Source organism: Amblyomma mixtum, chromosome 6, assembly GCF_055824585.1.
Source record: "Amblyomma mixtum isolate Tamu chromosome 6, ASM5582458v1, whole genome shotgun sequence".
NCBI classification, from domain to species: Eukaryota; Metazoa; Arthropoda; class Arachnida; order Ixodida; family Ixodidae; genus Amblyomma; species Amblyomma mixtum.
In genome coordinates this window covers 55,121,788-55,147,798 of record NC_143017.1, presented here as the reverse complement: position 1 = coordinate 55,147,798, position 26,011 = coordinate 55,121,788, and the positions used below count along the sequence as shown (strand labels likewise).

The following is a 26,011-nucleotide window of genomic DNA, read 5'->3' as shown; positions in this document are numbered from 1 at the left end:
TACGTTATTGTAGATGGAAAACAAGGGGCACTATGATGATGCGGGACAGAACACATTACAAGTTTGTGATCAGACAGGCCATCTAAAATTTCAACCTTTGTTTCTGGACAGGAGAAGTGACTACTCCGGAAAACTAAATCTAAAACATTGGAGCTGGTTCCTTGCACACGTGTGGGTTCTGTTACAATTTGCGAGAGGTTAAAAGAAAGCATTATATCAAAAACAGCATCAGCGCAAGGTGAGGTATGGTGCAGTGTATTCCAGTTAATATCAGGAAGATTGAAATCCCCTAAAAGTATTAGTCTCGCCCCCTTAACATGATGCTGTATATAAGTATACAATGAATGAAGTATGATAGGATCAGAACAAGGACTAAGATAGACACAACCCACAACAATTGAAGAATCAGAAAAGCAGAGTTTGCAAAAAATTGCTTCAACCCCCTCAACTTCAGGTAACGTAACGAAATGTATATCTTTTCTTATCACTAATGCCACGCCTCCGCCTCGCGTCAGCCTGTCCTTGCGTGCTATGGAGTAGTTGGGGGGAATTACTTCAAAGTCTTTGATTTCTCTTGTCAGCCAAGTTTCTGTTATAGCCATGAATTCTGGCTTTAAACCTAATAATAAAGATTCCAAGGGACCGAGCTTATTGATAATACTACGCGCATTAATGTTCACGAAAGTTATTTGGGACGTTGTGGACGGCGCGTGCGTAGAGCCCGTGTACTTGTGTCTTGGTTTTTTGCCTCGGTTAGTAAATGTGTAACCCGATGAGCTGCAATTGGTGACACTTCACATGTTTATTAACATAATACAGGCACTGTACATGTATGTTTTTACACAGGATTCAGGTTATTCAAAGGTTAATGGGTATAGCGCAGTTTAGAGCCCCATTCATACTAAAACATGCACAACTCACTCTAGAACCCAAACTAGATAAGGAAGATTGCTCTCCTGCGGTCAATCGTGTGCGCCAATGGCGCGGTAAAGAGCAAGTTTAAAGCGGGTTGCGTCGGCCTCCTGTACTGGTCTCCAGAACACGCAATACCGAAGCGAGCAGCTGCATCACGCATGCGCGAACCGACGGCTCGCAAGTGTGTGAGAACAGCCCACCCGTGGAGGGTATCCACTCCATCTCCCACTCCGCTGCAATAAGTGGTCAGATGGAGCTTTATAAAGCAACGGGCTACTACGTCTCTGATTTGCAGCTGCAGGCGCAGTATGTTTCGTGTTTTGTAATAATGACAATAGGTTTATGTACAATGTAAGACGGGGAAATGCAGGCTGAAGGAAATGAAGGATTCTGTATATTAAAAGGGGGGAGCTAAGCGAACAGCCACAGGGATGTCAAGACTATGCAAATGAAGAGATGCCACTTTACGCTGCCTCTCGCGAGCAAGGCAGATCCACTTACCGATATGTGTTTACACCCTGCGGGATTACAAATGTACTCAAGCGTCGACTCGCTGTAGTAGATAGGCGGGCCTTGTACAACCGTGAACACAATTTTACAGGACTCGGCTGTGTGTGAAAGAAATGTATTGGCGCATTCCCTCGCCACTAAGGTGGTGTTCGTTCCAGTGCACTGAGCCTGTCAGTCCGCTCAATTTCCCAGGCCTTTCATGAAACGAGTGTGCCTGACAGCACTGAAAATATGTACTCTTTATTTGTAAACCACCATCTTGCAAACTTTTGTCCTTGGTTGTACACGCATGATAGTATTTCGGATAAAACTAGTCTGTTTCCAAAACCGTAGTGTCAGCGATAAGTACTTTACATTGTCTTGAGTTTGCTGTTTAGGCTTACTTTGACAATTAATCTTTGAGGCGAGAAGAGAGCAGAGTCTGTCAGCGAGCATAGGGGAGTTATTTATATCACAGTTGATAGGACGCTAAGAAAGAGGCAGGGCGTGTAATGCGACGACAAGGTAACAAATGGTCTCTTCCGGCAATACAGTGGATTCCAAAAGAAGACAAACATAATGAAGGCGGCAGAAAATGAAGCGGGCGAGTGAGATTAGGAAATGTCCGGGGATAAACGCGGCGCAGCTGGCACATGACACTGTGAAAGGAAGGAATATGGGATAGGGCTTGGTTATGCAGGGGACGTATGATTAGGCTGACGATGATGTTGGTGCTCGCAATAATCTGTGCACACAGTCCTATAGGCCCGCCGAATTTCAGGAATCGCTTGATGTGTGACAAAAGGCTTTTAAGCTTTCTCCATCTTAGTTAACCACAGAAACTTTATTGATTGCGCAAGAAATTGCACGCTACAAAAATAAAACCCGTGAGCAAGTCTGGCGCCGTCGCAAAAGTGCTTTCTTAAAAATTCAGTTCACAAAAAGAAACATCTTGAGAAAAGAAAGCTACTCAATAAAAAGTTGTTCACAAAGTGCTCAAAAAATTTCTTCATTATATTAGAGTTAGTAACGCCACTTCCTATAACAAAACGACTGAACTCAGTCTGCTCTCAGTGGTGTAGTGATACACAAGGTGTTTCACGTAACTTGAACAAAGGATTTTAAAAAAGCGGAGCATTAGAGATGGGTGAGTCCAATGACACATAGTTTCCCGTCGTGCGGAACTCATAAAGATACTTTTTTAAATTCTGTTTCACTAGTTATAAAAGTAAGCATGATTGTGCAACATTTAAAATTTTCAGTTTAGTGTTTAGTGCATTTTGTTAAGTTCTAAAAGCAATTACAAAACAGCCGATGGATTTTTTTGTAGCAACGTGCCTACAACGCTGTTATTTTTTCCGGCGTTTACAGAGAGCCCAAGAAATATAAAAATACCACGTGATTTCTCTCCGGCACTGTCGCATTGTAGCGCTACCAAACCTGTTCTGAATGAACAAGGCGAGCGCGCTCACCGTCCTGTTTCATTGCGCGACTCCTCTATTTCTGTCTCCGAAAGTCAAGCAAAGCTTCACGCTTTTTATTATCTGATCACATGAACGGCCAGTCGCGTGGTTTAGCGCAACTGCGTGGCCAGCGTTGAATCGCATTGTTCAAAGCAGCTCCGAAGGCGAGTGAACGCCGCCGGTTCCGTGCGCCGCCGCAGCGCCGAGGCGCGGCGTCACATGGTATGATGTCACAGCCACGCCCTGCTCCTCCGTCGCTTGAAGGTCATTCTTCGGAGGGACATGACCTTGAGGTTTTGCATGTGACAGGTAGAGCTTCCGTTTTAAAATGCTTTTGTCTACAACTGCTGGGTATGATCGCGGTGGCATGTTCAGCGGCGTCAGGGCAGGCCCTGTTTCTGAAACATGGCTGAAAAAAAACTGCAGCATACCCTGCGTCCACTTCGAATGAATTTTTGCAAAACTTTTCGAAAACCTGAAAAGGAATTCGATTTCTTTCGAATAATTTTGAACGCTTCCTATTTGGTTCGTGCAGCGAATTTGATGGCTAATATTCGCACACCCTTTCAATCTCGAAGTGAAACCGTTCGAAAAGAAGACCAAGGGCATCGGCGGTTCAAACTTTAATCCATGCTATCCTTGAAGTGTACAGATAACATCAATAACGGTTATTTTTTATTTTAGCACTTCAAGGTGCTAAATGTGAAACGCATGCTTAATTGCAGCTATCGGGCGTCGGGCGTCCATTGACCGTCACCAAAGAAACTTAATCTAGTTTCGTTTAGTTTGGCTTGGCGTCCCAAAGGAACTCAGGCTATAGTGAAAGGTGAAGGGACGCTGTAGTGAAGGGTGGCGAATTCTAGAGGCCCGTCCGTGTACTGTGCGATGTTATCTCACCTCAAAGAACTTGACTGGGTCGAAACTTTATCAAGTGTCGGTGCGTTGGATTGACATGGAATCACTTCGTGTACAACTCGCGGAAGCCCATGCATATTAGCGACTTATCGTTAACTCCCGTAACGGTAATAAGTTATGGTAACCGAGCATGCGGCGTCGTCGCCAATTTAGACAGGTGTGTGGTAAAGAGGGAAACTGTGTTCTATAGGTCTCTATTGCAGCTAATATTAGCAGAAATTCTTCTCGCTCCTTCAATGCAATTTATCTTTTTAGAAGTCTCAGAAAAAAATTGTCACTGCGCTACTTGCATGCCATTGTGTAAGCTGGCTTGCTCCTTCATTCCTCTAATATTTAACCCACAAGCCAAAAATTTATATAGTAATTAAGGCTACGCATCGCAATAGGCTAACCTTTGGGAAGATTTCAATGTTCACTAAATTTTGTTTGCGCACAGTTCAAGGGAAGGGAGAGAGAGAAGAAAACAATTTATTGCAAGCAGCAAGAAGAGTCAAGGATGTTCTGCGCCATAGCCACCGAGCACGAGTTGCATGGTCGCAGGCTAGCCACGCCCACCACGTAGACATTGGGGTCAAAACACTCCTGGAGCATATTAGCCACTACTTACTGTGGATGAAAGATCAGATTGTGAATGAACGTACCACATATGATCCCGAACAGGAATACTTATTAGCGAATTATCTTGCGTCCGATGGTATATTTGTGCGACAAAATTTGTAAACCTGGAAGATAAATGGCGTGGAGTGAGTTTCATGTTATGTATGCAAAGAACTTCCTTAACGATCTATGGTAGTACCAGAACACGAGATGTAGTGTACTCATGCCGTGTGAAATATCTTTGACTTTGGCTGAGAGTACTGCTCAGTGATGATTGATTGATTGATTAAAAACATCTTTATTTCCTGAATATTCGTAGAACATGTGGGTGGGCCGCTCAGTCCGGTAGTTCACTGGTTATTGCTGCTGCGCTGGCCCTCCCCACCATCCAGTGCTGACGGTCAGGACCATCGCTGAGCAGAATAGCCTCCCACTGCTCCTCTGAGGGGTTTCGAATGGGGTCAACTAAGGGATTAAATTGCCATGCCCACACCATGTGGTAGAAGTTAGCTACCTCTCCACAGTGTGGGTTTTATTATGCGTGCTCAAAGCCCACGCACTGTGCTCAGTCTGAGAAAGTCAGCCAGCGCTAAAGTACTGCGCCTATAAGTTTGCTACTTTAGTAAAAGAAGCATGTTTTATGATGTGTACACACATTATGCGACTGTGGCGATGTCCGCATTTCATGCCTGAACAATTGTATAGCAATGTACGGCCAGGCGAGCTCAAGAATATATGATTGGCTTCACGGCGCCATCGGCACAGGAGGCGGTAGATGATTACACCATCCCGCGTACGGGAATTAGGCTAATTAGGCGCGTTCAAATAATGCTTGCAGAACGCCGCACTATACTAGTATGCTTGCAAAAGGACTCGCAAAGTATGTCAGCTTCTTTGAAGGCCACCTAGCTTTCCGATCTGGAGATGCAGTAGAGATACTTGGTCAATTTCCGAGGGACGACAAACTATACCTTAGCAGTCTTGAAGCTAGCTTGCATACTTCATGGCACGCCACATTCCTCGCTACCTTCCAAGGAGTTCGAAATTTAAGAGTGGAGGACAAACAAGCTAGCGGGGTAGCTCATTCTCAAGGCACCGAGAATAATCTGAAAGTTTCTTAACGAAGAAAGTCGACCACTAACAATATCCTTTATTTTATAGAAATGCTGAACTTCCACAGTTCCACAGTAACGATGCAAAAATAGCGGGGTTTTAATTGAAATTCGGAGCAATTTTTGTCTACAAGTCTATATTTTGATTCAAAATTTTCTTTAGCAAAAGCTAAAGCAACCGAGCACAGAAATGAGTTTTTCGAAACAAGCACTTTGGAATAAAGAGAGGAATGAACTAATTCGACAGGATGTTTTCTTTAAGTTGCATTCATTTGTGCCACTGACATAAACGAGAAAGATATGTGAAATATTCACTAAAACTCACTTTGAATATTCATATCCACCATGGAGTTTGTCCGTTATAGATTCTTGTAAGCATGTCCGACATTCGTGTATAAAAATTTTGAAAAGAGAAAAATTATAAGATGATGGTGTAGAAATATTAAAGGGAATAGTTGATTCTTCTGATATGTAGCAAAATATTTCTTTTATGGTGCTTACATCACTCGCATCGAGCAGTTAAAACTGCCTAAGAAATCCATTGGGGAACGCTTTTGACGATAAAGAAACGTTAATAGCGAAAAAATCCAAGCCTACCAACGAATGATCTGCAAATATAGTGATAGTTATAATAAAATCTTAGAAGGTGCTAAAAAACTGCTGTCATAATCTTTTCCCGTTCAAATATGCTTTTGTCTAGAATTTTTGGGTATGCACATTCTTTGCTGCCACTTCATGGTGGCTAATCTATGGAGAATAACATATCGGCCGACTACACTGGCGTGAAACGACTTTTTGATCGTGTTCAATTTTGCTCGTAATTATTCCTTTCCAATCCGATCGACAGTCCTAATTCATTGTTGAAGATAAAATGTAGTGTTCTGCATTTGAACAAAAGTCTCTTTTTGCATGCTCTCTGGCGTTGTGCACTTGTTATGAGGAATAGAGGAGGCGCATATTACTTCTAAGCACTTTGTATCTTCACAATCGTGCTCCGCGAATATTGGAAGTGTTCATCAAGCTTATATCACCTTTAATGTGCGCACAATCCCGTGTAAAAGTGGTCTATTTACTTCCTATACTCTTGCATTTCTCTAGATACTTCGTTTCCTATTTTTTGATATTTCGTTTTTGACGACAGAGAGTCTCTAGACTGGCTGTTGGCAGACGACTAGTCGAAGTGTATGGCCATAGACTGCCTATAGATCGTCTATGGCAATTGTATTGTCAATAGACAAAAACGTTTTTCTATAGAGTGTCCAAGGACTTTATCGGCAAAAGTCTACAGGTCGTAAATGGATGTCTAGGGAAACTGCTGAAAGGAAAAATTTCATGCGCTTACATTCTCTCAGCGACTAGTGCAGTACGCAGCAGGTAAGAGCGCATAAACGTTTACTTTTCTCTTTGTATTGCACTGATAAAAATGTTTGGTTGTATAGGGCTTGAACGTCCCAAAGTGACCCAGGCTATAAGGGACGCCGTAGTGAAGGGCTACGGGTAATTTCGATCACCTGGTGTTCTTTAACGTGCACTGTCATCGCACAGTACACGGGCCTCTAGAATTTTGTCTACATCGAAATTCGACGGCCGCGGCAGGGATCGAACCCGCGTCTTTCAGTTCAGCAGCCGAGTGCCGTAACCACTGAGCCACCGCGACGGCACTGATACAAATGACCACTCGTGGGCGCATGATCGCTCCCGTATTACATCAGACAGAAAAAGACCGGTACACGTTTAGTGAGAGGTCGATAATTTTGGCCCATTGTACCTTTTAGAACGCGTGCTCCAGCCTTGCGGCTCATTGTTTGTTATGCAGTCTTATATATGAGCATCAGGCGTCATTCCTCTCGCATCTCGAACCTTGTGAGCAGCGCCTAAGTGCCCAGTTCATCCAAGCGATCCATCGTTGTGTGAACGGAGCCTAACATTGCCTCCCCCCTCCCGAAACGGAAAGTTATAAGCTAATTTATTTCGGCGTAACATGCTCCATATACAGTGCACACATGTTCCTGTTGATACGGGAATCTGTTGAGTGGCGAAACGCACAGTATATAGTGCACTTAAATAGCGTGATGCCAACATCAGTTGTCTGATAAGCCGTTTAGTTTGAATCTAGTCTTCTGCCAGGCGAGACATTGGATCCTCGGCTCTAGACTTCGGAAATCGCAATGGTAAATCTTGTCCAACCGACCTGCCCAAATTGCCACCCTCATAAATCTGACTGGGGCAGAGTAACTAACATAGCTGAAGCCCTGCGGTTCTTTTCAGAAGCTGTGTAGTCGGTGAACCGTGCCGACATTGCGCAATAATAGTTTCCGTGAACGTACCGAAACATAAGGGTGCAATATGTAATGCATTTATACCTTCGTACGGCCGTCATCCTTCAAAGCTATCTATTCCTGCCAGCCCTTGCTATCATCAAATGTGCAAAGCCATCGCAGCGCTATAAAAGCTTGCACGGATGAGCGGTACTGTGCGTGACGCCGTGTCTTTTCCCTTCCCTTTCTTTTGCGTGCCACGCAGACTGCATATTCCACAAGTCCGTCGAAGGCGAGTACACGTTCATCTCCAATGGAAACGACGGCGTATGTGCCCTGTATGTTATCTCGGAGCCCGACTTCGTCGTCGAGTTCGAGATTCTGCGCTTCGACGTCAGCTGCACCAAGGGTGGCCTGCTCACTGTGAGTGTGCTCCCCACCTCTCTCTCGATCTCTCTCTCTCGCGACTCGCACGGCTTGGCGCACCTGCACTGCTCTGAGGTGTGACTTCGTGGAATGCGAATGTGGGCGACAATTAAAGCTGTACAGACAAGTAGACTAGCCATAGCGTCATTGACATGTTCCTTTTAATGCGTTAGCATCAAAGGGAAATTGCATAGGATTTAGAAATCGACGAGCCTAAAAGGGTCGAATGTGTGAAACTTGCAGGTAAAGCATGCGAAGTCCTTTTGGGCTAGCTTTTGAAATGGTGACGTGATCGCCGATCAAAATCGCGACGGCCTTCAAGCTTCTCCGCACTGCGGAACGCCAAGTGTGGGGCGTCTGATGACGTAATCGAAGGTATCGGTGCATTTCCAACATATAAATACCTGCTTTAAAAGAAAAGAACGAACGCCACGGACGGCAAAGCTCGCTGAGCGTTGTTTGGCAGCATCCAACAGTGCAGGGCAGGGTGTGGCTGACGGTAGCGGTAATTTGAAATAATACCTACCGTGACGTCACACTGAACTTCACCGCACTACTCCATTGCTTTGAGGAGAAGCGCAAAATTTAATTTACCGATTACGTCACTATTTTATACGCTAGTGCAATACTTGGCATGCTTTACCTACGGCCGATATAGTTTTGAATCCTTGAATATTGCAAAATTCTCAAAAAGTAATGCAGTTGCCCTTTAAGCGGGTCGGTGCAAGAGGAAATGGCAGAAGCCGTCTGTCAGTAGCCAGTAGCAGGCGACAACCTGACAATCATGCAAAGAACGAACTGAGTATACTACCTATGCGAACTTAGTATATTTCGGATATAACGAATCTCAGTATACCAGATCGGATAATACAGCCATCTGGTCTGTAACCTTCAATATAACGAACCCTATTATAACACCTTGGATATAAAGAACTTTCAGTCCATCGGTCTTGATTTTGCCCTAACAAAAGGCAGAGGACACGAAAAAACAAAGCTCTGATGAGCTTGACTCACTTCTGAGCCCAATGTAAGAAAAGGTAAAATTGGTGCGATTGAAATAATACAGGGAGCAAAACCGAGGAACTAACAGGAAGAGAAGAGAAATCACAGACATGAACCCAACGAATAGATAGTAATTGAGAAGAATAGCAGCGAATAACGGGTCACGCGAACTAAAAAAAATATTGCGGCATAGAGCAAACAAGATACCGCAGTGTATGCAGTACAGCGCAAGTTTGAAGGTGCAGGACAAATTCATGCGCGCAGTTTCCGCAAGGTCTATGCTGACCAGCAAAGTCATAGCACAGGAAGGATCACTTCGCATAAAAAGCCACTAAGAAAGCAACAAACAAAGAAACGGTAGTTAACCTTTAAGGAAAATCAGCAAATCCACTCTCGAAAAGGTCATGATTTCAAGGCCGCTTGTGGGCTACTCTATTCAGCAGTAACGGGAAGAAATAATGCAGCATCTGCGCGCCGTAGTTAGTTCGTAGGGTAGCTATAATGTACAATTTAGTTAGACGCAGTGAGTACGTTAATACGACGGTTACAAGTTCCACCAGATTAGGTGGCAAGCTGCCCTTGTTTGTTAACCTCGGATATACCGAACCTAGGTATGCCATCTTAGATATACCGAACTTTCTAGTGCGCAGCTCGGATGTAACGAACTTGGTATGTTGGAATACATTGGATATAGCAAACTTCCGGGCGTCAAACACAAATCTAACAAGCGTTTAGCTGTTAACGCAATCAAACGATCCACCGAGGATTGCCTATGAGTTTTACTGTCCTCAGGATTTAACTATTCTTCAATTCCTAGAGTGTAAACGTATTGAAAGAGTGAAAAAGGGCAGGAAAACATCAAAGATTATCAAACAGGTAGTCATTAAGCTTCGTGGGCCGCTCGAAAATTTGCTACGCGATTTTTTACGTCCAAAACTTGCGCCTTGCTGACGAGGCAAGTAGTACTTGAGCGCTATTGAGCAATTTAGACAAGCTGGTGCTCTTTTATCATATGATCGTTAGCCCAATTAGGTCCGCTGCAGAGCAAGCGGCTCTCTTATCGATCCCAAGTTAAATCCGGCCCTGCACCAGCTGTGCCCACCCCATTCCCGCTAAGTCCTAATCTCCTCTCCCTGTTTGAATCTCTGCCGCCCGCTGCTACGTATACATTCCATTCGAATCCGCTCCCGTTGCACCAGGCGAACGCAGATTACCAACTCTCCCTATGAAGCGCCCTTACGGTTCAACAACTTGCATAATGCCGCTGGCCAGTGCCGTGAGCTCAGCTCCGACGACACTGCACCCAGGTCTACTGAAGAACAAAAAGCAAGAATGTTTATTTCCCACAGCGTCGGCTGTAAAACGATATAGTATTGTGGACAGGCGCAGCGAACAGGATATGCCTGAACAGACAGTTTTAGCTGAGCGTTTTTACGGCCAGCGGGGTGGAGCGGGCGAGCGGACACACCAACGGAGAGGCGCTTGAGAACAGAGTTTTAGCCGGGCGGATCGCCCGTCTTCTCGAGCGTAGTAGAGTCGCTGGCTCTGCTGCTCCACCTATCGGTCGTAATTTGAATTAGAGTGAAAATATACCAATTAAGCCTGCTAATAATGCGCTGAAAGTGTTTAGTAAACGTAGATTCTGTGTTTTAGTTAATTATTTGGTAAGTGTTGCGTTTTAGATGTACAAAAGAGGCTGCCATCTTGAATACCCATACACGCCCGCGGCCTCTTACGCACGCTCGCGCGCTGCCTACCGCTCCGCTGGAGAGGGCTTCCCAGCGGGCGTAAGCTTCGCTCCGTATAACGCTGGCCGGCCTGGCGTCTGCGCTCGTCCGCTCCTCTCCGCTGGCCGTAAAAACGCTCAGCTAAAACTGTCTGTTAATGAAGTCCACGCTGCGACAGTGTATGTTAGCGCTGTTAGCTTGGCTCTATCGCGAGTACTAAGAAAAACAAGTATGCGTTCAAACCCTCGTCCCTGACGCTTGAGGTGCAGCCAAGGAGCTCCATATACCGGATGCAGCAGCCGTTTGCTTGGCGCTATTCCTTAACTTCCGTTCCGCGTGGGCTCACTCGTTCGAGAATCACGCACTCGTCCAGACTTCTAACCTGCTCCTCACGTCGTGGCGAACTTTAGGCATAGCTCTCAAACGCATTTCCGCGAGCAAACGTAAAAAAACAGTGCCGCTGCTTTCGCGACGTCGCGCCCCTATTCAAATGATTTCCAAAGGCACTCCCGAAGTAGCGCAGTCCGCGATAATAGGCTTCGCTCTCGCGCCTATTTGAATTTGAAGCGGAGCGCGAAAACTGGCCCCGGCTACAAATGCAAAGAACTTCTCAAATGGGATTCCGCCTCGGCACCTTTCATTACGTTTTGCTTTCGTTGAAGGCGAAGCACACTTTGCATAACAAACATTCGCAGTGAGGCGCCAAGGAGGCGCCCACTGCTGGTTCTGCCGAACACAGATGAAAAGCGATAAGGAACATTGCAGCTTGCCGTACAAAGATGAAAGGCGATAAGGAACATTGCAGCTTGCCGTACAAAGATGAAAGGCGATAAGGAACATTGCAGATTGCAAAGCGTACGGACAAAAAGTACCGGAAGAAGGACCTCTGTGCGACGCCAGCTGCTGCTTCGTCGCAGGCGTTGCTCTTTGTCGCCAGGAATGACTCCTGTCACAACACAGCGCTGGCGTCCCAGGGAGAAAAAATGATGACGGAGAACCACCCACGAGAACTCTGCATCTTTTGTTCATCGCGTCGAGTCTAGAAATCGGCCTTAGTGTGCGCGTCATACAAGCTAAACCTTCATTGTTGCATTTTAAGGAGTATCTCAGAGTGAGGCAGGCGTGATGGGGAGGAGGATGGAGAATATGATAGCGTACTCACCATCCAAACTATGAGGGACTGGGTAGTCACTCAATCCATTCTAATAAGTAGAAAGGAGAAAGGGTATGGCTCGAAGAGTCAGTGAGAACCTTTTAAGGTTGGTCTGTTCGACAGATTGCGGCATTATAGCGTTTAAAAAAAAGGCTCCCACCTAAAACACTATGCTCTTAGAAACAATAAAAGAGCAAAAAATAAAATCAGGTGCCGCAATAATCGGTGATTTCGTAGGTAAACCGCAAGCGTCACGACTGATTTTTTCGAGCTGAGCCCTGGACTGTGGGCCTATCCACAAGCGCTCCAGCTGTCATCCTCGTCAATAAATGTCCAATCAATTGATCGATCAGTCAATCAATCGATCGATAATCAATCAATCAGTCAGAAGCTGTGCTTCACCGCCATTCTTTTTTGAGTATGGCGGCAGCCGTATAGATGTATAGATATAGAGGCGTATAGATGTTCTCGCGCAGTGCAGAGTGGAGACGTCACGAATGTTATTCGAGTGGCGGGAAAATATTTGAACTTTTTTCTCACCAATAAATGCGTGCTTTGCTGCCGGACCAACGTTAACATATCGAGAACTGTTTACTATCTTTTTACTTGATCTTTTTAACTTGATCTTATCTTTTTACTAGATCTTTTTTACTGAGAATGATAATTCGATGGAGTTGCCCTCAGTGTTCTTAAAAAGTGGGCGTGTCGTCGTTTAATGGTGATTTTGAGAGGGAAGGCATACGGATACATTATAAACAGAGAGCATATGCAGGGACGGTATAATACGATGATATATGCATATCAATAGGTATAAGTAGAGAGTGAATGTGCCATACAAAACATCCGAGCAACTAGAAATTTTCGTTGCTCTTACTGTCTTTAAATGCGATTGAAATTTTTTTCCGATGTTCGCGACTGGCCCAAGCGATTCCACGTCCCCACCGTCGCTATATGGATACTTTACATGTGCATACTTTGGTTACCATGGAAAACTGTTGATGAAGCGAGTCATCCTTAATAACGAATCGCGAAGCAAAATTATTCAGAAAAAAAAACACGCTAAAATTTTGCTTCTATGCATAGGGGTGGCCAGTGAAGTTCGAATTAGGCATAATCTTGGTAACTACAAGCCCATTATCTTGATAGCAATTAGGCTTTGAAATGACTTGGTTCATCTTAAAGCGCCTAGTGGCCATTGATGCGCTTGATGACGTCTGATGGCTAAATGACGTAACTCGTTTGCTACTATCCGCATCCCACGAACCACTACTGAATATCTGCACGCAGTCGACTGACAGATGCTGAATGCGGATTTCTACGTGGCATAAGCTGCAGGATTTCATAGTCATTCATGCAATACGGAAATCAGTAAGCCGCATCCTAGTCCTAGTTGCTTTCGCGCCATTAAACTGCACTCCTTTACATTCCTGTGCAACGAGAGTAGAAAAGGGTCTTCACTCAATCATTTGCACTTTTGAACTGCATTCCTCTGGTGTGCTGAACTAAATGTGCAGGGTTGATGCAGTAGAAAACTCATTCACATTCACATCCATACTAATGCGGCAAATATACATGAGCCCCTATAGGCTCTGTACATTTTCTCTTCAGCATCGTCCAGACAGCCAACTTACATATTAAACAGGCGTAAATTGCATCTAAAAAGTTTGGTCCCCTGAAATATTTTTTTAATTCGAGTCTTTGTTATTCAAGACAGTCATATTAACAAGGTACGACTGTATTTATATCACATTGGCTGCGAGATCCAGATTTGGGGCTGTGTTTAGTACTATGTTTTTCTCCCGGCTACCCCTTCTGCAGCCTCTTCGAGTTGGTAACATTCTGGTAATGCTTCTGGTAACGCTTGCATTACGAGAATCAGTGGGCAGCCTTATTCGTTATAACTATGAAACCGCAGGTCAGAAGAAGCAGCAGCTGCCAGTGTTAAAAGCGTTAAACCTTACAAAAGTGTGGTCGCTAGATGAAGCAGGTGCGACGTGACGACTTTCGAAACAGCGCTCCTACTTTGCATATTTAGCACACCTGCATGTTCAAGTACCAGGGGGAACACAGGGGCAAGGAATATGAAAGCGAAAGGCTAATTCTAATTCACGAACATATTTTGTTTTAGCTTCTGCATAAAACAAGAAAAAGAATATTGTTCCGCGGAAAACCACTTACGAAAAGAAAATGAAATAAAAATTGTACTTCGCACACTACTTGTGGAATGACGGTTGGTTGTGCCAATAGTCGGTGCTAACTTTCATACTGCTTTGACGTTTACGAGAGCAATTCCCTGGAAAAGTTGATTCACTGCGAAAAACGAGCCACGTGTAAGTATTTCCGACAACCAAAAAAGTTCATTAATGGCCTCAGTTACAAAAACATCTTCCAACAGTGTATAGACTGTGCATCGGCGTTTGTTTATAAAGTGCATAGAATTTGTACAGACAAATCCTATAGACTACTCTGTAGACAATACAAATCTCATAGACAGTCTATAGACAATCTGTAGATTCATGGCCCTATGCTTCTAGTAGACATTTATCGATAGCCAGTCAGTATACTATGAAAAGAGAAAAGAGAACATCTATAGAGGGCAATAAAGCAAAAAAAAAGTCTATAGAAGTCTATAGACCATTTTTATGATCTATAGAAGACCAGTTGCTTGCTGGTCCGGGACGAATATGCTCAAAAGTGTTGCAAGAAATAGCTCTTGAGCGTTCGCTTGAGCGCTTCGTCTGTGCCACTGCATTTCTAAACATTCTTGATGCCTTCCAAATTTACAACAGCTTACGTTGCATAATCTGGACGAAAAAGGACATTTCACCACCGACGAAGTTCCATAATCCTATTCCCGCTCTTTACCTGAAGCTTAACAGCCTCTGTATTATTCCAAGTAGAGAGATATACTTCAAAATATGTGGAGACAAGACGTATATGAAATTGCCAACGAACTTAAAAAAAACACAGATGTCTGCCTGCACTTTAGAACGAGCTAAGAAAGTCTCAATAGGTCACATGGAGCGCTTTCACATTTTCTTCGGTTCGGCATGGGTAAAAACTGGTTCGTCGTGGGCAGGTTAGGCAGCTAATAGTCCATGATGATACTCGCTCACTCTAAAAGCGATAGGATGAGCGTGGACATCTATATAATGTTACAAGAAAGAAAAATGACATTTTTTTTCCATTTTTGTTGCGGAAGCAACACTACACTAGTCGCCGAGCCATTTCGCGGAGCCGAGGAAAGGCCATAATGCGCATGCGCGAGGAGCAGTGACGTCACACAGCGCACAGCTGGCGCGCCGCCGCCGTCGCTGCGCGGGTGACTCAGAGGTGCCGCCGCCGCGCTCGCCAGTTGCGCATGCGCAGTAGCGGCGCATAGCTAGCGTGCCGGGGCCGCCGCCGCTGCCGCGCTCTCCCTATCGCCTCTCTCTCCTCTCCGATGCGCAGTAGCGGCGCACAGCTAGCGTGCCAGGGCCGCCGGCACGTAAGCTGTGCGTAGTGACGTCACTTGCTCCTCGCGCATGCGCAGTATGGTCGTGCAAGAGCACACGAAACGGCGAGACTGTGGGCAATGCAGCTCACGCAACAATATGTGGCTACGCGCAGATGTTGCTTTCGCAATCCTCCAGGTTTAACCAGAGCTAAACCACAGGCAATTTTTTAATTGTATTTCTGACCGAATACGAACTGCGTGCCGGCTGCTGTGCTCACTGCTAGGAACGACAGCTGCATATCGCGACTGAGGCAGAATGCTGCTGAAGGAAAACGAATTCGGACAGCTTACTGACGCAAATAAGTTTAAGCGCTCAACTTCGCGCTCCCTATTAGAGCACCACGCCTCTCTCCATTGTGACATCCTTCACCCTCACGTCTCCTCTTCTACGCACATTTCTAACCACATACTCTTGCGGCGGAGCTGAAGTGTCTCTTCCAGTTTTCTGTCCTTTTCTAGTTTCAGCTTTCTTTTCAGTTGCCAGACGATGGTTGCGACGTCACAAGTTAACATGAGATGATTTGAGGCAAACGTCAACTGCAGTTTAGCCGTTGCCTTTTCGTTTTAATACATGTTTTAATGGTGAAATGGGGCCCAAACTGCAACGGCAGCAAGTGAAAAATATCTACTATATTGCAGTTTTTGTATGCCTCACGTGACTTTATGTTCACTAGTGACGTCGCAACTATCTTTACACTGCTGAAGCCGAAACTGCATGAAAAAATAAATTGCATTACAAGTTTTGTATAAAATGCAGGCGAATTGCATGTCGTGATTCATGTTTTCTAATATTTATTTTATTATTTTTATTTCCACAATACTGCACACCCTCATTTGGGTCCAGGCAGGGAGGGCAGAAAAATACATTCACTCAATACAAGAGCAGTTGCATCGTAAAACGCCGAGATGAAAAAATTGTCTTTCGCATCATTCGTAAGAAAAATACGACGCGAAACGTTTGGTGTCTCTACCCCTTTAAAGGGCCACTGACCAGGGTCCGGACATTTTTGAAAAACAAGCCCACTGCATAGATGAGGCATCGAAGATAACCTCTACAAAATACTAGAGCCATGCGCGCCCCGAAAAGCTGCAAAAATTCAAATCAAAGCCCGCTCGTTCTTTGCTTCAACAAAAACGTCCCCGCCCCACTGCTCTGAACCCCCTTGACGTAAGGGGGTTACTTTCGCTAAAGGCACTCCATTGGTGCATCGTTCTGACTGGCGGGAGAAGGTTGGGCGTAGCATTGGCGTCGCGTCGTCTGCACGACGCTTTCCGCAGCGCCTTGTTTTGCCACATGCCTACAAACCCGCATGAAGGAACAATAACAACAACAAAAAAAAAACTGCGGAGCGAGCGTACGGCGACAGCCTCGAACCCTAGCCATAAAAAGTAAAAAATAGTAAAACTGAGTGATTGGTTCGCCCCCCCCCCCCCCCCCCCCCCCCCCCCCCGCCGTGATCCCGTCACGAGACGCTCTGCGTGCGCCCTCCCTTCTCAGTTTTTTTTTCTTCTATGCAAGCCCCCCAAAACAAGGTTTTAATTACTAGTGCAGCAGAGCCTTTCCCTCGCTCACCCACTTGACCGCTCCGCACACACACCGCTTATCCTTCGTGCATCTTGCGTACGCCTTGACTCCTATGAATGATTCACCACTCCTATTCATTACTGATTTTTTTCTTCAATGATATGTATGCCCACCCCTCATGTAATGCCCCTAGTGGGCCTTTGAGGTACTAATAAATAAATAAATAAATGACATGGGCTTTGGAGCGGAGAAAAGACAAACACACAGAACACAAACACGCATGAAGAAAAGCAAACGGGCGGTTGCCGGGTCCGCGCTTCGCCGTGTATTTCGAACTCAACAGACTTCCGCCCCTCTACTCGTGAAACGGTGGGGAGGCCTAAAAAAATGAAAAGGTGGCTCGCTAACTGAGAATGACAAACAGATGTATGAAAGGATGCGCTCGCTAACAAGTCTAGCGGCGAAACACCGCGAGGAGACCCAAAGATCAAGACAGAGAGGGTGTTAGGAAACCCGCAGCGCCCCCTCCCCCTCTGCTCTAATAGACCCAGTAGCAAACACCAAGAAAAGAATTCTATTGAAGGCGGGGCCATGACGTAGGCATGTGACGCACTCCACAGACACCACGCCTCCGGCTTACATCGGAGAACGAAGGGGTGATTTTGCCTTGCCGAGCCTACTCGACGAGGAGAGGGAGAGAAAAATCTCGAGGAGGGAACGGAATGAGAGGAGGCTCGCTCCGAGAGGGGTAGAGAGTGTTTTCGACAAGAGGGTGGTCACAGGCCCTTTAATGGGCCACGTTCGAAGCGGCATTTGTTCTAAGCAGAGCCGGCAAACGTCATTGATTGATTCTGCCTGGCGCAGCCCCGAAGATGACGCAGCAAGTGTTTCCCGGAGGACCCCTGAATGCGAAGAAAGAACTATACCTGCTCTCGCGCCTAGAGAGATATTCAGTAACAGTTTTATGTATCAGGTGAAGCGTGTGCCAGAAAAATTCATTGAAGAAGTGAACGCGTTGTTCAGAAACCGCACGTGAACAACGGCAGTGGGACGAGTGAGATTTTTTAAATTTCTTTGTTCTCTAGAAGTAAGCAATGTAGAGAGAAAGCGATAAGGAATTGCTTCCTGTAGCTGTAAATATTCACGAAGATCTATCTGCATAGCTACAATGTTCTCCATGCCATTTGCATGCAAGATTAATACCGCCAGAGGAATAATTTATTCAGTGCACGTTGTGTTTTTTGATGCATGCTGAAGGCTGAAGTCGACTTCAAAGAAAGCACTATGTCTCTGACGCCGTTAAAGCATCGCACCTGTGTATTCCTTCTCTCTTAAATAATATACCCGTAGAGTGTATCCTAACGATAACGATTTTCTTGTTTCAGCCAGGCTTTCTTTTTCTTCTCCTAAATTGGCAGCATAAGTGGCTCGCCGCACAGCATGCTGAATTTGAAAGAATTTTCTTTCATTTTATTCTTTCCGGAATTTTGCGCTCGTCACGTGGGTCCAATCACCATAGGTGAGAGCACGCTTTTGCATTTTGAACTTGAGTATTCAGCTTAAAGCCTACGCTGTCTCACAGCAGCCATTCATATTTATGAAGCGGGATTATAGAATAAAAAAAAATATCGAAAGCCGTCGCTTCTTAAAGCGCACTTTTGCATAAGCAGCTTACTTTCCTTTAGAAGTCGGCAACTTAACGACCGTTTTGTTCGCACATAGGAAGGAAATATACTCGTACTCAAGTGGTGACTCCTGTGCGAAAACAAAAAGAACAAAAGGCATTTGCCACCATAATATTCGAAGACAAAGCACTATGCTACCCTATTAGCGGAGATCGTGGCCTTTAGTGAATAACAAGTTTCGTTCTTAACCTCGAACCTCTGTGCCATCCCCGCGCCCCTTGGCTCACTGCGGAGCTAAGGACCGAAGCTCTAGTAGCTCACCTGGCTCTTGGAAGAGAAACTACTGCCAACGGTGGTGGCTGCCATTCCATGTAAGAGTCTAATGTCCATCGCACTTATTCGTAGCTTACGGGTTTAGCTGACTAAGGCCGACGTCTTACTTGGTGTGGTAGGCCTCGGATTGCAAGCTTGAAATGCTTATTGACCCGAAGAACAGCGCGAAACTGGACGAGGACTGAAGGAAGACACACGCACGGTAGCTGTTCTTCAGGGAAATGTCATACCAATTCGCCTAAGCTTCAGATTTAATGGTTTGGTTTGGTTTATGGGGTTTAACGTCCCAAAGCGACTAAGGCTATGAGAGACGCCGTAGTGGAGGGCTCCGGAAATTTCGACCACCTGGGGTTCTTTAACGTGCACTGACATCGCACAGTACACGGGCCTCTAGAATTTCTCCTCCAAAGAAATTCCAGCCGCCGCGGCCGGGATCGAACCCGCGTCTTTCGGGTCAGCAGCCGATCAGATTTAATGCTCTTTGAACTCCATCATATTTGGTTCAATAAGTAAATATATTTGTGGTGTAAAGACGAAGACGAACATTCTGTGCAGCGGCGGCAGTGCCATCGCTGCGCGTGCTTTGGGCTCGCTTTGGACCGCAGACTGTTGCGGCCCTGCTCCTTCAATAAGGTCCCAGTGCCTTTAATAAACCCCCGTCTTACATTTGGTGGAGTCGCCGGGTAACGATATCGGCTCTGGAGCTCCGTAACCGCACTCTTCCAACACCTGCTATGCCTGTGGACACCCAAAATCAAGCCGTGCAAGCAGGCCCACCGACTGTCATCTGTGCCGGCTCCCTTCGCCAGCGGGACCCGGCTGTCTTCAGCGGAACAGATGAGCAGGACGTGGAAGATTGGAGCGCGTCTTACGAACGTGTGAGTCTCTATAACAAATGGGACGACGAGACTAAGCTAAACAATGTCATTTTTTATCTTACCGGTGTCGCCAATTTATGGTACCGCAACCATGAAGGGGACGTTGGAACTTGGTCGGCCTTCAAGAAGAAGTTTCCCGAAGTGTTTGGTCGCCCAGCCGTCAGACAACTCCGCACCGAACAGCGCTTGCGTGAACGGTCGCAGCAGGTCGGCGGAAGCTTCACTAGCTACATAGAAGATGTAATCGCCCTCTGCAACGGAGTGAACGTCAGCATGCCGGAAGCTGACAATATAAAGCAGATCCTGAAAGGTATTGATGATGACGCCTTTCAAATGCTGCTAGCGCGGGACTTGCGCACCGTTTCAGAAGTCATCACGCTGTGCCAGAGCTTCGAGGAGCTGCGGAAGCAAAGGGTCCTGACTCGTCAGCATACAGCTCATGTAGAGTCACTTGCTGGACTGACACCCGCAGCTGATAACTCCTCTCTGCTGCAGCAAGTCAAAGACTTTGTGCGTGAGGAGGTGGCCCGTCAGCTTTCTCTTTTGCCTAGCCCTCAGGGGTCGCCACCATATTTGGCCCCGGCTCTCCAACATGCTATTCGCGAGCAGGTTGCTGAGGCGCTTCCGTCCGCCCATTCCCCATCACATGTCGCTGCTCCACTGACGTACGCTGACGCCGCTCGCAGACCTGTCGCCACGCCTCTGAGTTATGCCAACGTCGCCCCAAGACCTGCCGCCCGCGTCCACTGACTTACGCCGAGGTCGTTGCTCAAACTCAGCCGCCTACGTACCCTACAGTGTCAGTGCCCGTACCAGCGCCGGCACCTTATATGCGACCCTCTCCACGAGGCCGAGACCCCTGGCGCACGACGGATAACCGGCCTATTTGCTACACCTGCGGATTGCCTGGGCACGTAGCCCGCTATTGTCGTCGCCGTCTCTCAGTCACGACACCGCCGGCCGGGTACTGGCCTCCAGCGCATCAGTACTCTGCGTCTGCTGAGCCCCGTCCGTCGACTCGTCCGTTCTCCCCCGACCGCTCACCTCTTGCCGATCGCCGTTCCCCTTCACCGCGACGCCGCTCCATCTCTCCGATGCGTCGTCGACCTAATAGTTCTCAAGAGGAAAACTAGATGCCGCAGTTCCTGAGGCAAGAACTGCGTCCCCATCGAACTACCAAAGACCTCAGCTGTCACCTGCGAACCTTATTGACGTTTCGGTCGAGGGAATTTCTGTCATGGCCCTTGTCGACACTGGCGCCGCAATTTCAGTGATAGACGCACAACTTTGTCGCCGCTTGAAGAAAGTTAAGACGCCAATTGCCGGTCTCTCGCTGCGCACGGCCAGCGCTCAGTACATCAAGCCGTCAGCAGCTTGCACAGCACGAGTTTTGATTCAGGACGTCCTATATACAATCGAGTTCGTCGTCCTGCCGTTTTGTTCCCACGATGTTATTTTGGGCTGGGATTTCCTGTCTCGTCATGCTGCGGTCATAGATTGCGCTCGCGCTGAAGTCGGATTCTCTGCCTTGCCCCAATCGCTGCCGGACGCTGCTCTCTCGTCGCCATGTATTAAAGCCGTCGCCGCCGAAGACATCGACCTGCCTCCGTGCTCTTCCGTCCTTGTGCGCCTCTGTTGTGACCCTCTCCGTGATGACACTGTACTTTTCACGCCCGCTCATACTTTTCTCCGCCGGTATTGTTTTCCCCTGCCTTACGCCGTTCTGACTATTTCTGCTGGCCTATCCGTACTGTGGGTCTGTAACCCGTTCTCCGGCCCTAGTGTTTTGCGCCGTGGCGAATGTGTCGGCAGTGTCCAACCCATCGCGTCTATTATAACCCGTGAGGAGACTGACGAAATATCGCACATCAATCTCACTGCACTCAGCCCACCATCTTCTACGCCCACTCCTTCCTCTACAAAACTGTTTCTCCGCTCCATCGACGCAGATCTTCCTCCGCCGCAGCGCAAGCAGCTTCTCCACTTGCTCCACCAGTTCAGCGCCTCCTTCGACTGCCATCACAGCTCCCTTGGCCAAACCTCGACTGTCACACATCGCATCGACACAGGTGCCCACGCTCCTCTACGGCAGCGCCCCTATCGTGTGTCGACAACCGAGCGCCAAGACATTGAAGATCAAGTCGACCAAATGCTCAAGAGCGGCGTCATTCAGCCCTCAAGCAGTCCTTGGGCTTCGCCAGTTGTGCTTGTCAAAAAGAAAGACGGCTCCATCCGTTTCTGTGTAGACTACCGCCGCCTTAACAAGATCACGCGCGCGCAAGGACGTATATCCCCTGCCTCGCATCGATGATGCGCTAGACTGCTTGCAAGGTGCCGAAATATTTTCTTCTTTAGATTTACGCTCCGGGTACTGGCAGGTACCCATGGAAGAGGCCGATCGCCCCAAAACAGCCTTTGTAACCCCTGACGGCCTATATGAATTTACTGTGATGCCTTTCGGCCTTTGTAATGCTCCTGCCACCTTTGAGCGGATGATGGATACCATTCTGCGTGGGCTGAAGTGGAAGACCTGCCTCTGTTACCTCGACGACATCGTCGTGTTTTCGCCTGACTTTGACACTCACCTCTCCCGACTGAAGCACGTTTTGACCTGCCTCTCTGACGCCGGCCTTCAGCTCAACTTAAAGAAGTGTCATTTTGCCGCCCGCCAACTTACCATTTTAGGCCATGTTGTCTCTAAGGACGGTGTCCGTCCGGACCCGGCTAAACTTCGTGCTGTGGCTGCGTTTCCTCGACCTACTTCTATCAAAGATCTGCGCAGCTTCCTGGGTCTGTGCTCCTACTTCCGTAGGTTTATACGCAACTTTGCCTCAATTGCTGCACCTTTGACACAACTTCTGTCCGGCAGTTCCGATCTTTCTCAGTGGTCCCAAGTTTGTGACGACGCCTTCGATTCTTTGCGCCGTATCCTCACCGCACCGCCGATACTGCGCCATTTCGACCCAAACGCACCTACCGAGGTCCATACTGACGCCAGTGGGGTAGGCATCGGCGCCGTACTCGCACAACGCAAATCTGGCTTCATCGAATACGTCGTTGCCTATGCCAGCCGCACGATAACAAAGGCTGAATCTAACTACTCGGTCACTGAAAAAGAGTGTCTGGCGATAGTTTGGGCCCTTACCAAGTTCCGCCCTTACCTCTACGGACGCCCGTTTGACGTCGTGACCGACCACCATGCGCTATGCTGGCTTTCCTCTCTGAAAGATCCATCCGGTCGCCTCGCGAGGTGGGCCCTTCGCCTCCAGGAGTACGATATCCGCGTCGTGTATCGTACTGGTCGCAAACATCAAGACGCCGATGCGCTATCCCGCTGCCCACTTCCAGCCAATATTTCCAGCCTTTCCGCCTTCGACGCCTCCTCACCTATGCTTCACATCAGCGCCATGCCTTCCTCGCAGCGTGCCGACCCATGGATCTCTTCTCTTATTGACTTCCTCGCCAACCCTACGGCTGTTTCGCCTTCGCGCGCTCTTCGCCGCCATGCTTCCCATTTCTCAATACGTGATAACCTCCTTTATCGCCGCAACTACACCTCAGACGGCCGCAAGTGGTTGCTAGTTATTCCTCGTCACCTTCGCTCGGAAGTCTGCGCCCATTTTCATGCTGACCCGGAGTGTGGTCATGTCGGAGTGTTCAAGACCTACGATCGCATCCGACTACGATATTATTGGCGTGGCATGTACACATTCATCCGCAAATACGTCCGGTCATGCCTTACCTGTCAACGTCGCAAGCCACCTCCTCATCGTTCTGCTGGAGAATTGCAGCCGCTACCTTGCCCGCCACGCCCATTTGACCGCGTCGGCATTGACTTATACGGTCCCCTCCCGTACACTTCGGCCGGCAACCGTTGGGCTATCGTCGCGGTTGTTCATTTGACAAGGTATGCCGAAACCGCAGCCCTTCCAGCCGCCACAGCCTCAGAGGTGGCCTCGTTTATTTTAAACCGATTCATCCTTCGTCACGGCGCCCCTCGCGAACTGCTGAGCGACAGAGACCGCGCCTTTCTGTCGGATGTTGTGAAAGCACTGCTCACCAAGTGCAATATAATTCATCGAACCACCTCCGCATATCATCCGCAAACCAACGGTCTCACCGAGCGCTTTAATCGTACCCTCGGTGACATTTGTCTATGTATGTCTCTTCAGATCAGTCAAACTGGGATCTTGTCCTTCCGTACGTGACCTACGCGTACAATACCGCAACGCAGTCCACTACCGGATTTTCTCCTTTCTTTCTCCTTTACGGCCGTCACCCTTCTGCTACCATCGACACCATTCTCCCGTACCAACCCGATGCTTCCGAGTATACGCCTCTATCTGAAGCCGCCCAGCACGCCGAAGACTGTCGCCGCATCGCCCGTGCTCTCACGACTGACACCCAGTGCAGAGAGAAATCCCGCCACGACCTCAGCCAAACAACACCACACTTCGCCAACGGCTCCCTTGTGTGGCTCTGGATTCCGACGAATACTCCGGGTTTGTCATCAAAATTTCTTGCCAAATACCATGGCCCATACCGCGTACTGGAGCGCACATCTCCAGTTAATTACACTGTAGAACCTCTCAACCCATCTTCTGATCGCCGCCGCCGTGGACGCGAGACTGTTCACGTCCAGCGCCTCAAGCCATTCTACGACCCAGCCGTCCTGCCTGCGCCCTGAGTCGCCAGGTTGGCTCCTTTTCTCCCCGGGGGCAATTGTAAAGACGAAGACGAACATTCTGTGCAGCGGCGGCAGTGCCATCGCTGCGCGTGCTTTGGGCTCGCTTTGGCTGACCGCAGACTGTTCCTGCCCTGCTCCTTCAATAAGGTCCCAGTGCCTTTAATAAACCCCCGTCTTACAGTGGATGTAAACAAAGGCAGCGCTGCTGTCGCGACCAGTGCTGGTTTAGAAAGAACATAGATTACACGGTGTACATCAGTCAGTCAGTCACTCAGTCAAATAAATAAATAAATAAATTCTCTTTTTTACAAAAATACTGATGGCGGACAAAGAAAAATTCAGGGGGCACTTTGGCTGTCTAAAGTGCTGCAAGCCGAAAGCGTTTCCTGGAGCACTGTTTGTTTTTTAGTTACTTTTTTATTTTTCATAGTGGTTTTTTTTTTCATTTTTGCTCCTTTTCTTATTTTTATTTCTATATCTTATTTTTACTTTGTTTTTAGTTTTGTTTATTTTCTCATTTTTAATTTTTTTTATTTTTCCTTTTCTTGACTTTATTCCTTTTATTTTATTTATGAAACCCATGCATTCACTAGATGCGCCTTTATTCATGCTTGAGCCTTCGTGGCGGAGTGGTGGCGTCTCCGCTTCAAATGCCAAAGGCCCTGGTTCGGTTACCACCCTCGGCGCAGTTTCTTTTAAGCAGTGACGCCGAAAGGCGGACAAATCTGCCGACACGGCTGCCGACGCGTCTGCTAACGACAGTATGAGGCATTAAAGGCTTTCGCCTTAAAATGTAGTCATAACGACCGCTTCAGAAACGTTGTCATCCCCACAAAGGGGCAGCTTTTCAGCGGCTAAATTCGCCATATATAGCACAGATATAGCAACTGGAGACATGTAGGAGAAAAAATTAACGTACACAAATAAAATTTTTGTGCTCACAAGTTATATGGTTCGAACTAATGTAGTGTTAGTTTTACTGCTGACGTTTCTGAAATAGAACTGCTTAGTTATTAAAGGATCTTATGCCCCGAACGCTTGCGAAAACTTCGAACATTTTCTTCCGGAGCCTCTGAGTACGCAAAATGCATCTTGTCGCCGTTTTGTCGAAACCTCGGACAACGCACGACAGTACATCCTCGTGACGCAACACTTACAGCTTGCTTATACCGGGTGTTTCACCTAAGAGTTTACGGAGTTGTTAAAAATACGCTTTTTAATTAGAAGAGCGCTTTTTCGGCAAAGCATTGTCAGTGGTGTAATACTCCAGAATACAGTTAAGACGTTATAACTATCAGGTTGCTTAACTAATATTGAATAGTTAACTTTTTGACCATTACTATAAGGCTCCTCAATTATAGAGAGGCTGTGTAGTTCACTCTAATTAATATCCATATCAGTTTTTAGAAT

General features: G+C 47.1%; 1 protein-coding gene across 1 annotated transcript in view; it reads left to right on the top strand.

Moving 5' to 3' along the window:
• The window catches only part of LOC149339184 (corticotropin-releasing hormone-binding protein), a 142,266-nt gene that overhangs the window by 95,910 nt on the left and 20,345 nt on the right, over nt 1–26,011 (top strand). The window contains exon 3 of the mRNA XM_089547977.1: nt 8,015–8,172. Coding sequence (XP_089404103.1) covers nt 8,015–8,172 — 158 coding nt within the window. The remainder of the gene's footprint in view (nt 1–8,014; nt 8,173–26,011) is intronic.